Raw genomic sequence first — 17,054 nt, forward strand, 5'->3', positions numbered from 1 at the left:
CTGTGACTCTAAGATGGAAAAGGCAAAAATACAAAGAATTAAAGATCATCCAAAATCTTATCCCTTAAAACCAACCAATATTTATCTTGCATGTATTTACCCGTTACCTTAGTTACACTGATGTTAAGGGTAAATAATTTTTTAAGCAAAATTAAGATCATATTGTTTATATAATTTTGTTTCATAACACAGTAATACATTTCCTTCTTGTCGTTAAATATTCTTTGAAAACTTGACCTTCGGTGATCTGTAAAATTCCGCAATAGGGTTTTTCTTTCTTGAATCTCCAGGCCTCAAACAGTTTCCAGCATAATGCAGGTGCTCATAAGTATTTGTGGAATGAGTGAATTGTATAAATGTATCATAATTTACCATTTTTCCTTCATTGTTAGACATTTATGTTATTTTCAGTTCTAACTATACTAAGTAACACTGGCATATTTAATGTACATCATAGCATTGAAAACTTGTCTACATCTCTGATTATATTCTTATGTAGATGCTTGGAGAAGTAGGACTATAAGTCAGAAGGTAGATTTTTTTAGAATTAACTCTGGATTATGAAATCTTAGTGGATCCTGATTATATCTTTGCAAAATTGCTTTCCATTAGATTATCCCAGTGTGCATGCCTACCAGCAGAGCATGAGCAAGTCTCAGCGCTTCCTTGCCAGTGCTTCATCTTTTTGCTAATCCCTCTAAAATTTTTACCACTTTAGTAAAAATTAGTTGCTTCAGTTACCACTATATATCTATTGTTTACTCAGATTTTTTTCTGTGAATTGTTTATGCAAATACTTGTTCAGTTTTTCATAACTTCCATTTGACCAGAAGATGAAGTAGTGTAAAAGGGTGCTAAGTTATTATCTCCTAAATGGGGACTTGGAAACTCGTTCAGGAATGGGGCCCTGGGTGCAGTAGCTGTCCTAAATCTACCACTCTGGCCTTTAAGATGCCCTGCTGTGTCCTCCCTGGCCTATTTTTCACCCACAGATAGTAACACCTATGTGGTGACCCAAGGACGAAAGACCAGATAAAACCAAGGAGGATCTTGGAATGCAGGAATGGAAAAACCAGACCTTAGCATCCTTTCCTCCCCCATGTTGTAACTATAATGGAACAGTATAACCTGTCTCTCCTTCTGCCCCATAGAGAGAAGATTTTTGCCCTATTTTTCCCCCACCCAGTATACGTGCCTCATCCCATCAGCAAATGACCCGCAAGACCCCTATCCCACTCCTTGTACACTGGGTATAAAAGTGGACTAAGGATCCCTGTTCAACGTTGGTTCTCCCTTGAGCTGGACATAGTGACTAAACAACAATGAAGTTGCCCATGGAATCTGGATGTCTAGCCTGCATTCTCAGAAGGCAGCAGTTCGCTGGAGCTCACAGGGCTCTGGGCGGGCTGATACTCGCTGGGCTCCACGGTCCCCACCCTACCCTTCCCGTTACAGTCCTCAGATACCCACCTTCCTCTAGCACAGGCTAAGGAGTCTATTAGCTCAGGAGCAGCCTAGGTCAACCCACTGAGGGAGCACATTGAGACTGGGGGCCACAGTCCAGGCTCAACACCAAGGGCTTCTTTGCTTGGTTTTGTCCCATGGACAGCTCTCCCTGGGGGAGTGGGCAGGGGAGGTGGCGCCACGGCAGGTGCCTGGGATCCTGGCCTCATCCTCCATAGAGAGAGAACCAAATGCTCACCCGCATAAACTCCACACTGCTGTCCAAGGGGGTTTCCTGGCGAAAGAGCAGAAGGAAGTTTTCATCCTCGGATAAAAACATGCCGGCAAGCTAAAGAAAAGGGGAGAAATAGCAGTTGGTGACACTGACCAATGCTCCCTGGGTAAAAGGCACAGAGCAACATATTAGAGGGCAGAAGGGCTTAGAGCTAGCAGGATGCTGAGCTCAGCATGCAGTTTTGTGCCCTCAATTGTCATTTTGGATTCATTGATTCTTTCAAGAAGTATTGGGCACTCTTACTAGATGTGAAACACTGTGAGTACCTGTTTTCTATGAGCTTACAATCCACAAATCATCATCATTTAATAATAAATGTGCTGGTGTTTAAAATGTTGCACAGTTTATATTAGAAGCTCCAGTATTAACAACTACACATATTAGAAAAGAAAAACACCAAATAACTTTTTTAGAATTAACAATCACTCATATTTATTGAGCATTTACTGCGAGCCAGGCACTGTGCTAAGTCAACTGGCATTTTTCTTTATTTTTGGTTGCTGGGTCTTCATTGCTGTGCAAGCTTTCTCTGTTTGCAGTGAGCCGGGGAACTCCTCTTCGTTGCGATGTGCAGGCTCATTGCGGTGGCTTCTCTTGTTGCAGAGCCTGGGCTGTAGACACGGGGCTTCAGTAGTTTAGGTGCGCAGGCTCAGTTGCCCCATAGAATGTGGGATCTTCCTGTGTTCCCTGAATTGGCAGACAGATTCTTAGCCATTGGACCACCAGGGTGGTGGTGGTTGTTTAATATATATATTCTTTATTTGGCTGTGCTGGGTCTTAGTTGTGGCACTTGAGATCTCTCTTCATTGTGGCATGCAAACTCTTAGTAGCGGCATGTGAAATCTAGGCCCCCTGCATTAAGGGTGTGAAGTCTTAGCCTCTAGACTTCCAGGGAAGTACCCCAAATAATTTTTATATGTCCTATGAATTGTTCTGTGGGCTTCCCTAGTGGCTCAGCAAAGAATCCGCCTGCCGATGTAGGAGACCCAGGTTCGATCCCTGGATCGGGAAGATCCCCTGAGAAGGGAATGGCAACTTACTCCAGTATTCTTGCCTGGAGAATTCCTTGGAGAGAGAGGCCTGGTGAGCTGCAGTCCATGGGGTCGCACAGAGTCGGACACGACTGAGTGACTAACACACAAGTGAATTGTTCTAAATGCTTACATATGCTAACTCATTTAATCCTAACAAGCTATACGGTGCGTAATACATCATTATTGTTTATTAGTTAAGGAAACCAGGCTGCACAGAGACAAGGGACATGCCATAGTTTTGTAGTAAGTGGCAGTGTCAGAACTTTAACCAAGAAAGTGAAGTCGCTCACTCATGTCCGACTCATTGCGAGTCCATGGACTCTAGCCTACCAGGCTCCTCCATCCATGGGATTTTCCAGGCAATAATACTCGAGTGGGTTGCCATTTCCTTCTCCAGGAGATCTTCCCAACCCAGGGATTGAACCTGGGCCTCCCGCATTGTAGGCAGACACTTTACCGTCTGAGCCACCAGGGAAGTCTGTGCTGGAGAGATGCTGTGTATACAGATGACTTTGATGCCCCATGGAAAAGCAGGAATGATTGCTATCTGACTTGATTCTTGAGTGTTGGCTAAGGTTTATACTCTTTTATATTATTAGTGTCTGTATGATACTTCAAAAGTTGGTTCACTTGTGATAAATTTAACCATGTAACTGTGAGTATGAACACCAGCTCTATTGATTTACTTCCCTTACTCCCATGAACAAAGGTAACATTATCTCCCCCAATGTGATTAGAACACTTGTTTTGGCACATGGGCATGTGTTACTGGGTTCTTTGCCAAACCTAGGATATCTGAGTGGGCTTCCCACGTAGCGCTAGTGGTAAAGAACCCACCTGCCAATGCTGGAGACTTGAGAGACGTGGGTTTGATCCCTGGGTTGGGAAGATCCCCGGGAGAAGGAAATGGCAACCCACTCCAGTATTCTTGCCTGGAGAATCCCATGGACAGAGGAGTTTGGTGGGCTACAGTCCATGGGGTGAGGGTATCTGAGTGTTCTCCCTTAAACCACAGCCATTCTTTCTATAATCATTGTCATTGTTCTCTTGGCATCTTGTATAATGCCACAGAGTGACCCCAGAGCAAATACTTTTGGTAGGTTGTACGAATAATTAGCTCACACTCCTACTTATATCCTGTAGTTGGATTTAAGTCAGTTGAAGGGTGTATCACGTGAACAACAGCTGTCATATACTGAGTGCCTACTACCTGGCAGGCACTGTTGATGTGCTTTTCATTTATTGTCTCATTAAATTCTCATGCCAGTCCTTCAGGCAAATAGAAATATTCCTATTTTACTAATGGGAGGCAGCACAGTGCCTGATGTGATAGGCTTTCATGTGGATCCAAATTCTTTCTCTATTATCACCTATTATTTGATCTTGGACAATTTAATTGATGCCTCTGTGCCCCAATTTCCTCATGTATAAAATGAGGATAATAATATTTATGTTGTTGTTCTATTGCTCAGTCGTGTCTAACTCTTTGGACCCCATGGACTGCAGCCCACCAGGCTTCCCTGTCCTTCACTATCTCCCGCAGTTTGCTTAAACTCACGTCCATTGAATCAGTGATGCCATCCAACTGTCTCATAGGATATAATATTTATATCCTGGCGTTTATGTGAAGGCTAAAAATAAGATGAGGCATTATTTATGAACTGTTAAGCAGAGTCCCTGGTATCTATTAAAAACTTAGTCAATGGTGACTGCACTGTGGATCTAGATTATGAACTTGAGGCTCACAGAGATGACGTCTCTGGCCGAAGGTTTCATATTTCACCATGTTGACTTTGTGCTGTTCCTATCCACCCACACAGGGTCAACTAGAACTAAGAACCTCTCTTTAGGACTAAGTGTTTTTTCATATGGAGTGGCACCGGCTGAGAAACCAAATTAAAATGTAATTCACTGGCCCTAATTAGAACCCACTCTGTCTTCAATTTATCTGGAATGGCACAGAGGAGCCCTGGGCAAATCAAGTACACAGATCATCCTCCAGTCTCACTTTGGCTCTTTCTTGTGGCTGCTTTCTCATTTTATTTTGTGCTAAAATATCTAAAATGTGTGCGTGCATGCTTATTCATATCTGACTCTTTGTGACCCCATGGACTGTAGCCCACCAGGCTCCTCTGCCCATGGAATTCTCCTGGTATAAGAAGTGGCAACCTGCTCCAGTATTCCTGCCTGGAAAATTGCATGGAGAAAGGAATCTGGAGGGCAAGAATACCGCAGTGGGTTGCCATTTCCTTCTCCAGAAGATCTTCCTGACCCAGGCATTGAACTTGGGTCTCCTGCTTTGTCAGGGGAATTCTTTACCACTGAGCCACTTGGGAAACCCTCCTTTAGGTTACTTGCTTCCAACACTGCTACTAGAAAAGCTGCATTCTGTTTCGTATCTCCATCTTCTATCATTGTTCCCTGTTGTTGAATAGTTTAAAAACAACCTCTACTAATTAAGAAGGATTCATTTCAGATACACCATCTAATTTCTATAATTTTTTAATCTCTGGGGCACTTTACTTGATGAAGATCATATTTATCTTCCCAGGAGCCTCAGAGTCTTTATCTATGTAGTGTTTACAAGCTTGATAAACCCTCTCTAGAAACTCTGATGGATCCTCAGTTCATCTCCTGGATAAACTCCTGTTTAGGCTCTTTCATCTAGGTACCCCACTGGGTTTTCTCTCAGATCTCCACACCATAAGATGGTAGTCCTCTGACTCCTTTTTCTCCTAATGCAATAGTATAAACACTTCCACATATGGAACCTCATCTCTTTCCCCCTGCTTTTTTCCTCTGTCCATGGAATTCTCCAGGCAGGAATACTGGAGTGGGTAGCCATTCCCTTCTCCAGGGGATCTTCCCGGCCCAGGGATCAAACCCAGGTCTTCTGCATTTGGGGCAGAGTCTTTACCATCTGAGCCACCAGGAAAGCCCAAAATGTGTGCAGATGGGCTGATTTTTATGTCACAACTACCTGTAACTGAAGTAACAGTAACAGTCAACAATAAAGCCAGAGACAGTAGGAGATACCTTGCTACTACTCTTAATACTCACAGACTCGGGAGTTTTTAAGGGGTTTTGGGACCAAAACAGTCCTATACTATCAGCTTCTCTACAAATAACATCAATTATGCCCATTAGCAGGACTCCATACTAGAATGATTAGCATGGGTGTCACAGTTGTTGCCAGGTTCCCAATTGCTTTAGGAATTGGTAAGAAAGATGATGGCAGAGTTTTTCACTGTTTGCCGTGTTTCATTCACTTTATTTTTAACAAATATTTGGGGCTTCCCAGGTGGTGCAGTGGTAAAGAATCCACCTGCTAATGCAAAAGACGCAAGAGACGAGAGTTCGATCCCTGTGTTGGGAAGATCTCCTGGAGTAAGAAGCAGAAACCTGCTCCAGTATTCTTGGCCTGGAAAAGTCCATGAACAGAGGAACCTGGAATGCTTCAGTTCACTGGGTCAAGAAGAGGTGGACATGACTAAGCGACTGAGCAGGCACACACACATAACAAATATTTTCTAAGCACCCCTATGCGCTGTGCTGTGTTCTGTGGACAGAAGGTTGCAACCATGAACATTTCATTATAAATACTTTGGTATTTTTACCTGAAACTTTCAATTATATTTCCATTGATGAATGCATTGCTACTTTTACATCAATTGTAATGCAATTATTGGTTATATAATTTTTTTGCCTTTTAGTGAAAATTTTGGAAACAACTACACTCATAAATATCCAGTTTAGCTTATTCATTTTCTGAGAAGGCAGCCTTCTGGTGAACATGTCTATTTTTTTTATAAGAAGACATTATCTTGCTTTATTATCATAACTTTCTGAAGAAAAGTTACTATTTTCATCGATAATATTGACCAAGTATGACAGCATCAAGAGACTAGCTTTTCAGACTTCAGATAATATGTCTAGCAGGCAAAATTGACTATGAAATAAATATCTTAGTTTCACAGCAGCTTATTTTTATGTGTGGATTCATAACTCTCTGGAATAAACCTGTATAGATTCATACCTGTAACTTAAACCAGTGCCACTTCTTGGCCATATGATGCTGGATAACTCAGTTTCCTCATCAGTAAAATAGGGATAATGTTTGATGATCATTTTTGTATCTACTGTTACAAAATGTAATATACAATAATATATAATGTTACTCTAGAGTAATATGTGTGGAAATTCTAAACTGAATTTTTTTTAACTGGAAGGGAAAATAATCAGGTTAAAAGACAGGCTATGTGAGGTACGTGTGCTTAATGCATTTCCTTGCTTTAGTAGGTACTTAGTAAGTGTGGGTTGAGCTGAAGCCAAGACACCAGCTGTCTGTTTTGTTTTCATGATGTTCAGGGGTAGATCTTTCCAGTCTCCCCTGGGAGCTGATGCTAAAATTTAAACTCATTTATTGTCACTAAGTTTTTCCTTATGTCAAGGTTGAATTTGAACAGGATACTGTGTAACTGAAAAGCCTCCAGCATATCAATTACCCAGTTATAAAATAAGTGTAAATATTGATTGACCTAAATAAAATGATCTCCTTGTCACTAAGATCGATGAAAAAGGAAAAGTGAGTACTTCAAAAGTGTTATCCAACCCAGCTGCTTTGTAGAGGGTTCTAATTTCCCAATCAAATGTAAAACTTTCTTTATCCTGCAGAGAAAATCGCAGCCCAAGAAGGTATTATCAATAAAGGTACAGTCATAAAAGATACCTCTTTCATCTGTATGCAGCCATCTTTAGAGACATCGCGGGGAGCCATAAATTGTTGTTTCATCTTCTGTACATTTTCTTCTTTGACCGCATCCTAGAGTGGGCCAGCCAGAACCACATTAAAGCCACTCGGATTCCAAGAATGTAGTTAGGATATCAAATATTCAGAGTATACAGCCTGATAATTACATTAGTCTAACCAAGTTCCCTAGTCATTGAAAGCAATCTCACCAATTGCAGACAAGAGAGTGGTGATGGAGATTCCTTAAATACCACTGATCAGAATCCTAAGTAGGTAGCACAGCTAGTGAGCTCCTAATATATGAATGAAGAGAAACTTAGAGTGTTGACAGTATGAATTTGAACATTTTTCTATATTTTTTGTGACAAGAGATTGTATTGCCTGCCATGTCTAAACACCAGAGCAAGTGGCTCCCTGGTCATGGAGGCCTCCCCGCGGGTGGTTCTGGACTCACTGGGGCATCACTGATTAGAAGTAGGTGTCACAAATGGTGATTATCCCTCAGCTGAGAGGAACACGCCTTCTTGTTAAGGACGTACTTAGGGCCTACTCATTTCTCAGCAGGGAAATAAATCCAGAATTAGGAACGGTTTCCTGAATCATGGTTGTTCCAGTAGCATGGAGTGCCCAGTGAAGATCCCTGTAGCCATATTCCCTGAGGGAATGCCTCCGAAATTTGAAAGGCAACAATGGCAGATGACAGCATTTCTGAATAACAGTTTAAACAGCTTATCCCCTGGCTCCAAAAGCCCTCTCCTTCGCCAGGAGCTGAGGAGAGGTACCTGGGGCTACAGCCACAGCTCAGCAGGACTGGTCTGATTATATCACAACCCCCTCTCTGACATGTACTGTCCCTGAAGGGAACAGAGGGTGAAAGGAGATGCAGAGTGACTTAGGGTGCTTTTAAATCCAAGATCCTAAGCAGACCCCAAATGTACTGAAATACCTAAGAGGTGGGACCTGGGGCTTTGCATGTTAACAAATAAATGTAATTCTTAAGCACATCAGAATTTTATTTCCACTAGCCTAAGGATTCTGCAACCTCCATCCCCTCCGCCTCTGGCTTTTGGAATGCCTGCATGGCACACAGTTGCCCAGGACACTGGCAAGTCATTTGTTGTTTCCTTTGCTCTGAGGACCATGCCTGTCCTTGTGTGAGAAGGTGAGGCCCCAAGCCAGATCTGAGGCAGGGGTGAGGTGAGAACAGCCAAGCTATGGGAGATGGCATCCGTCTTCTCCCTCACTAATGGGAACACTGCTTCTAAAGTCAGCCAAAGCCCCAGAAGAAGACAGCCATGTCCTCAGCCTAGAGCAGATCCTAGTGTTTGAGTAGTCCCACCTCTCACCCCATGACTGAAAATAAGATACTTTCAGTTTCCGTACTGAGAGCATTTAGTTTCCGTTTTCAGTATTCAGAAAAGAACAACTTTCCTCTTCTTTAAATCACTAAAGCAAGAAGCTTTCTGAAAAGGTGTGGCTAGGGGGGCACTCTCCATCCCCCTTCTGATGTCTATGTCAGAAGCTTTCTCTGTCCGTTTTCTTACTTTAATAAAACTCTGCTACACAAAAGCTCTTGAGTGATCAAGCCTGGTCCCAAACCAAAACCTTCTTTGGTGATCACAAATCTGACGTTCACTGTAAGCTGTCATCTTGGGGGCTCGTCCGGGATCTTCAGGACGAGATAAGAACACTCAGAGCTCTAGCCTCTCTGCTTTCTCAGTATACATGTTTTCTGCTTTACTTGACTAACTCTTTGGTGTGCTTGTGTGAATGAATGACACACCCTGTGTGAAGCAAGTGATGAGCCCTGCTCTATGGTTTCGCAGTGTCTTGTAATGACTGAAGGCAGCCTCCAAAAGGGGAGCCTTGTCGGGGTTTTATACTGACCTGCCAATGCCAAGAGACACCCAAGGTCCCTGTGAGGGGAGCAACCAAAAATGGGCAAAGCGTGTGGACCGAACTTTCCTTTCTTGGTCAGCTTTTCCTGGTCTCTTTGGCCATTTCATAATTGTGTGGGAAATTAGAACTACTAACCTAATCTGTCAGGTCCTAGACTTTCAAGGGACGTGCGATCCACGCTGTTATTGTGTACTTTTACTTAGACTCCATGTATGGAAGCACTCAGCCTTGCTAGACTAGTCAAGCCTTGCCAGAAAGTTACAAGAGCACGTTTGGAAGGTAGGCGGAGCTGTAGCTCCAGGAACGTCTCTCAGGCTAGCGGTCACTTTCTTGGCTGCCTGCCTCAGGGGCCAGAGTCCTAAAAGTCTTTGGCATGGCTGTGCCTCTGATCTGTGTGGGTAGAAGCATTGCTGGTGACCATAGGTTTTTAAAGACACAGATCAGGAATTGCAAGATATGGTCAGATTGGAAGTACAGTGGGCAGTGCTAGCTCTTAGCAGACCAGAGAAAGCTCTCCAATGGCTTGTATCTCAACTCCTTAGATGTTCCTTTTGTGGAATCTGTGGGAATGAACTGGAAGGATTGGCCCTAGTAGCTTGAGGGCAAAATCACTTTTTCCTCGCTGGCCAACCCTCCACTACCTCTTTTGCTATCACATATACTGGTGTGGCGACACTCAGAAGAGACATCTTGGGGTTTTTGTTTAACTCAATGCTTCTATTGCAGTCAGGACTGCACTCAGGAATATGCACAGGCACGTGGAACATGGATGCTTCCGCTAGCAGTCCTCGCTTGGGAAACATTCTGGGAAAGCTACTCTGCTCCACCCCGGGTGGCATCAGAGAAGGAGAGAAAATCAGACAAAGGTCTTAATGGTGAGGAACTGGACATCAATCTGGGATGCCATCAGGTCTACCCCTGTGGCATCTCTACCCCACCTCGGTGGTAGAACCGGGAGGGATGAGTAAGAAGCCTGTGTTGGTAAGGGACAGACTAAGACAGACCAGGGAAAGAAAGCTTTGGTGGAGAGTCTGTCTACACCCCCATCTAGAGCAGGGAATGACACTTCTGGTGGAAAAAAGCCATGGCTATGGATGCCTGGGTGCCACATTTTTCTCTCTTACAGATAGGAGCTAGCAATTCCAAAACCATTCCTTTAAAAAAATTTTTTTTAATGCTGGTACAAGTTTGATCCCCAGAGGTTAAAAAGACATGTCTGATCATCTTCTGTGATACTGAATGGCCACAGCATCCTTTGGAAGACGGGAAACGCTGACCTGTTGAAGGATCTCAATTATTACTATTCTACAACTAGACTGGTTCTGTAGAAAATAAGGGAAATGCCTTATGTAGAAGTGCCTCATGTGTTGTTCTTTATCTCTCTGTGAGACATGACAGACCTATGTCCCAAGGGTGCAGATTTGGGTGTGAAACCTTCAGCTCGCTCCTGTTCTCTTACTTTGCCCCTTTATCTGGAGCTCCCAACTGAACAGGCTGAGAATCATGAAACCTTTCTAGGAGGGGTTGCCTCAGTCTTGGTAGAAGTTCAAACAGTCCCAATTGTGGTCGAGACCTAATATTTAGAGGATCCAAAAAGTACATAGAAGACTTTATAGGACTAACTTTATGACCTTACTTGGTGAGATGTAATGTATGTCTTGGGGCAGACTCCTGACTCGAAAACTTGAGTTTTGGGGGAAGCTACTACTTCTGGAGATGAATGGCTTGAACATGAGACAAGGGGAAAGAGAGAACACAAAATAGCCCTCCTTCCTACTGGGATCCAAGTGGTTCCAATAACAGAGCCGCTTTGCCAGATGTATTCTTGAAGGACTCAAGCAAGCACATGCTAAGACTTTAGACTATGCTAAGTCAGCTGACATAGAACAGGGAGAGAAGGAAACTCCTGGTAAATTCCTAGATAGACTATGGGAGGCTCTCCACAAGTTTACTGATCTTGAAAGTGCAGAAGGAAGAATGATCTTAAAAGGTAGATTTCTCACTCAGTCAGCTCCAGGTATCTGCCGTAAGTTACTAAAACAGGCGTTTGGACCAAATCAGTCTTTAGAAAAACTGTTAGAGCTGGCTCAAAAGGCGTATTATGGTAGAGAATATGAGGAGGAAAATAAGAGGCAAAAAAGAACCAGGCAAAAGACTGCAGCCTCAAGAGTGGCTGTTAGATCTGCTCTGAAATAGCCTGAGGAAAAATGCCCAGAGAAACCCAGGTGAAAAGGGATGGACTTGTTATTACTGTGGAAAGGAGGGGCATCTCAAGCGGGATTGCCCTCAGGCGTCTAATCCACCCCCAGCTCCAGTTCTGCAAAGGACCATACTGGAGAAGAGACTGCCCTCCAAGGTGTAGGTCCCAGGGGTCTGACTCTCAAGACAATCAGGACTGAAGGTGCTCAGGGGGTCCCCACACAAGCTCCTGTCCTAATTACACCTGAGGAACCCCAGGTATTAATAACTGTGGAGGGCCCATCAGTTGATTTCTTTTGGACACTGGGGCAACTTTTTCTGTGCTCACTGAAGTCCCTGGCCTGCTTTCCTCCTGATCCACTACCGAAATGGGGCTGTCTGGATGAACCAAACATTATTATGTCAGTCATCTTTTAAGTGGCAACTGGGACTCTGTGCTGTTTTCTCACAGGTTTCTGTTTGTACCAGAGTCTCCCTCACCCCTTCTGGGGAGGGATATACTGAGCAAGGTCCAGGCCTCTGTTTTGATGAATATGGAGCCTGCTCTTTCTCTCCCATTAATTGAACAAAATGTAAATCCTAGAGTGTGGTCTGATTTCCTAGAGTGTGGAAAAGCTATGGGTTGAGCACAAAATGCTGTTCCTGTTGTTATCAAGCTCAATGACTCTCACCTATTCTCACATCAAAAGCAGTATTCACTAAAGCCCGAGGTTAATGAATGGGCAAAACCTTACTGTACTGACTTCTCATGATGTAAGTGGGATCTTAAACTCTAAAGTTCAGAGTGACAATGTCTCTGTCTTTAAAGCTGCTGTAACTCAAGGGGTGTCAAAAGCTCTAGGAATAGAATATCACACTGTTCCTGGAGACCCCAATCTTCAGAAAAAGTTTGAAAAAGCTAATGACATTATTAAAAGACATCCGTGTAAGGTAAGTCAGGAAACACAAGACAGTTAGCTTAAAGTTTTACCCATGGCTTTAATGAGGGCTTGAACTGCCCCTAAGAAGAAGGGACTGTCTCTATGACAGACTGCTTTTGTGCACAGATATTGTCATAGATCCTGAAGCCTTAAAATTAACTACGTGACTCAGCTTTTAGTTTTTCAACAGACATTATTGGAAGGTTAACTCCTGATCCAGCCTTTGAGTCAAACAAGCTGCTGTTTGAGCCAGAAACCAAGATGGACCTGAGAATCTATGTGGGTTTGCTTCTGCTGACTCCAAAAGCCCTGAGTCTGCCATTTGACCCTTAAGACAATGCCTTCCTGTCCTGGGCTCATTCCTACGAAGCATTCCACAATCGAAATAATTGCTGGGTCTGCAGAGCACGCCCCTCCTCAATTGAAGACTTCCCATGGTGGGTTTCTGCGCTTCAAGGAAAGGACTTTCTTCAACTCTGTGATGACATCTAACAATCCTCAGATGGACTGGTGTGACATACTGTACCTTAACTATGGACATAATATGACTTTATTTTGTTTAAGTTTTAACTTGGTTTAATGACTCACTGGAAAAGACTCTGATGCTGGGAAAGGTTGGGAGTGGGAGGAGAAGGGGATGACAGAGAATGAGATGGCTGGATGGCATCACCGACTCTATGGACATGAGTTTGAGTGAACTCCAGGAGTTGGTGATGGACAGGGAGGCCTGGCGTGCTGTGATTCATGGGGTCGCAGAGAGTCGGACACAATTGAGCGACTGAACTGAACTGAATGACTATTTTGCCTTACATCTGTAACTGTAAAACTGAGTTTGTTTCTAACCATCTGAAAGCTTTTAAGTTACAAATGGTTGTCCAAGCTCCTGTGAGTGCCATAACCTCCTCCAACTATGATTACTTGGGGCCCCTCGATCAAAGACCCTCAATATGAGGATTAGGAGAATATGTTGCCTCAACATTTTAGGGACCACACCCCTCAACAGCAGGAAGAAGTTATGGAATGAAAATGATGCCCCTTTCCTGTGGCAACATATTTCTCCTAAAAGAAAAAGGGGAAATGAGAGAGTCAATTCCTAGGCAGATTGATAAGAAACCCGGGGTCCCCGAGGAGGAGAAAGGGGTCTGGGGCTCTTGAAGTGGAGATAAGGGCCTGGAATTCTTGAGGAGGAGGAAAGGACAAAAGTTCTTCTCTACATTTCTTTGTCTTAGTCAATATAACAATATGTCTTGCTCAGGGACTTGTTTCTCCTTAACAAGAACCTTCTGACTAATCCTGTCATGTTATAATGTATATTGTGGGAGTGGGTCTGGTAAGATCTTTCTACTTTTGGTTCTGATCTTGCTTTTAAGATGTGTGTTGTGTGAGTGGGTCTGAAAAAAGTATATAAGGCCTTGATAAGACTAGCTGGGGGGAGCATTCCCCCTTCTGATGTCAATGTCAGAAGTTTTCTCTGTCCCTTTTTTTACTTTGACAAAACTTTGCTACACACACACACACACAAAAGGTGTGATTTGTTTTCTCCAAGTCTCTGGGGTTTTGTTTTTTTTTCTCATCATCCAGTTTATTCTAAGACTTTGAGTAGTTTTGCCTTCCATCTTTTTATTTTCCTCAAATACTCCTGTCATGTTTGACAAAATGATATCAGACTCATGGGTTCTGGAATGCCACGAACCTTTGCATTTATAGTAGTATGTGTAGTCGCTCAGTTGTGTCCAACTCTTGCAACCAGGGACTGCAGCCTGCCAGGCTTCTCTGTCCATGGGATTTTCCAGGCAAGAATACTGGAGTGGGTTGCCATTTCCTTCTCCAGGGGATCTTCGCAATCCAGGGATTGAGACTGGGTGTCCTGCTTTGCAGGCAGATTCTTCACCATCTGAGCCAGCAGTAAGTGGGAGCAAAGCAGAAATGAGAGAGGCAGAGAAATAAGGGAAGGAAAGAGAAAAGGAGAGAAAATGATACTGATTAAAGAAATGAAGGACAAAGAGACATGACAGTAAAGAGAGAAAAAAGAGGGAGAGAAAGGCACCCTGAGAGCTTGAGAAACAGACCCAAGACAGAAGGATAAATAAAGAGACAGTGACCAATGGGGAGACATATGAGAAATAAAGACCAGAGAGAGGCAAGAGAGAGGAGAGACAGAAATCACGGAGAAAGCCAAGAGATGATAGAAGATGATGGCTCTGCAACTCAAAATAAGAATAGAAATGGACAGAAAAATGAGAGGAACTGAGAAGAAGAGGCTGAAAATGAGAGAGAGCATGAGCTCTGTGCGGCTGCTGGAGGCAGATGGCAGCCTTGTTTATCTTGAGCTGACTGCCCTCCCTCCAACTCGGAAACGCCATCTCCAAGCTGCTTGTTCCCCTCACTGGGCTCCTACATGAAAGTGTCACGCGCTCCAGTACTCTCCCGCGTAAACAATTATATCTGAAGATAAGCTATCACCACAATTCATTTTAAATGTTACTGTTTCCCGAGCTGCTCCCCCTACCATGCATCCCCTGATGGAGTCTTTACCAGGTTCTGCCAACCCCATGCTGGCACATCTCTGTGTGTGTTTCTCCTCTGCTTTGGTAGAGGGCTCATCAAAAGTTAATCTGCCTCTCTCAAGGCCAGATTTACCATCAGGGAAGGATACAGATGCTGGATAGATTCGTTCACATTTATATTTGGGCTCTGAGTATGTTTGTTATTTTCTGGTTTGCCATTTCACAAGTTTTTAACCTTTTTCAACAATGAATAATGGAAAAAAATATTCTAAATGATTTATTTGTGGTTTGCTGTCCAAGTAATATCCAATGCACTTAAACACTCAGCACCTTAACACTCTCAACATCTTTTCCACCTTTTTGAACTAAATGAGCTACTTTATCTCTAGATTTAAATCCATTAGCAGAGACATAACCAAGGAGACATTCAAAACAGACTTGTTTTAATTTACAGTTGAAATAGTGGATGACAGATGTCACACTAAAAGTCAGTGGCCAGCACATCTAATGCTACGGTTGAACCTCTTATAAAACCTACCTAAATCCCTCTGTGTTGCTAGGAGAGGGAGAAAAATTACATGCAAGGAAGAAAAGAGGTCAGATGGGATTAATAGGTATTATACAAATCAACATACGACTTGGATGCTTTTTGTAACTCACTGAGAAACAAATTAATGCTTAGTGGCACAAGTATACTTACATCAAAACCCAGTTTTGTCAACATGTGGTAAAAGAAAGCATCAAGCTCCTTCTCTTCTATGTAACCTTTTTCTAAATGCAAAATGATGTGCATAAATAATAGTCACATATAATAACATGTGGCATTTAGTAATTAACATTTAATATCTAAATTTGTTTTCAATCTCAAATTTATAAAATCCCCATGGATCTTATTTTTTACAACTCTTAAGTGGCAACATCTACTCTAGAAGACGTGGATTTGAATAGCAAATAACACAGTCAAGAGTAAATGCTTTGTGCTGAGGCTTATATAAATATTTGGGAAAGGAGAGCTATTCATGAATTTTAATCCACAAATAAACATGAGTTTTAGAATGAACTCTAACCCAAGGTTTTTGCAGTTTTCAAAAAGTTTAAGAGATGTAAGTATTGAATGTTAGTTTTCAGGGTTAAAACACATGCTTTAGATATTTTCATGTTTCTTTATTAATGAGGGCAAAGCAAATGTTAAGAAGTTCTTTTCAAATAGATTTTTTGTGGAGTGGGGGTAGTGTCTTTTTGAAATTTGATTTTTTTAAAAATTCACCCTCTCTTTAAGAGACAAGAGGTTACCCAGATAGTCACTGTGTGAAAATGAGCAGATTGGAGTAAAAACAAGCCATAACTGACTTCAGATACCCGGTTGTCAGTCCCCAAGCCTCTAATATATACAATGATATCTATATCACCACACACACACACACAGATTGAGAAAGAGTGGTGGGATTCAAGTCTCTTCTCCCACCCTGGACTTTCACAAGATAATCTAGATGTACAACTGCAGTATACCAAATGTCTGTTAGGTATAAAGCGTTAGGTATATTGCATTAACCGCGCTGGAAGACAACTTTTCCTGCAGGGAAGATGTACGGGGAAGGGGGAACTCTAGGTCCTTTCACCAGGACTGAACAGTTGACTTGTTTTACTCACCCTCCACGTCAAAGCGTTGCCAGACCTGCCAGAAGCCAGCGGCGTCCAAGCTCCCCTGAGTAGGTTCCCGGGCGCTGTCCATGGTACTGACAACGAAGCGCGGGCACCGGCTGGAAAGGAACCCCTAGAGAACGTTGATCAAGACTTCTTTACTGTATCGTTTGACACCCTCGCTTGCTTCTTTCGCTCTCTGATTTGCTTTGAGCACCTGTTTGAGGGGCGGGCACGAGGGTAGCTGGCAGGGTGGCTGCTGGCGCCTTGGCGACGCTGTGCAGTCCCCAAGCCCCCACCGCGGACACCGCTCAGGGGAACCAGCTGCTTAGAACCCGCCCTGTTCCTAGTGCGTTGCCCCTCCCC

General features: G+C 43.1%; 1 protein-coding gene across 1 annotated transcript in view; it reads right to left on the bottom strand.

Annotated features, from left to right (window-relative positions):
* The window catches only part of SCGN (secretagogin, EF-hand calcium binding protein), a 47,542-nt gene extending 30,763 nt beyond the window's left edge, over positions 1–16,779 (bottom strand). The window contains exons 1-4 of the mRNA XM_055407122.2: positions 16,698–16,779; positions 15,748–15,818; positions 7,502–7,594; positions 1,703–1,792 (exon numbers count right to left, since the gene is read on the bottom strand). Coding sequence (XP_055263097.2) covers positions 1,703–1,792; positions 7,502–7,594; positions 15,748–15,818; positions 16,698–16,779 — 336 coding nt within the window. The remainder of the gene's footprint in view (positions 1–1,702; positions 1,793–7,501; positions 7,595–15,747; positions 15,819–16,697) is intronic.
* Between the last annotated feature and the right edge of the window lie 275 nt (positions 16,780–17,054).

The sequence above is a fragment of the Moschus berezovskii genome, chromosome 23 (genome assembly GCF_049115385.1).
Source record: "Moschus berezovskii isolate FMDL1 chromosome 23, NW_MosBer_1.0, whole genome shotgun sequence".
NCBI classification, from domain to species: domain Eukaryota; kingdom Metazoa; phylum Chordata; class Mammalia; order Artiodactyla; family Moschidae; genus Moschus; species Moschus berezovskii.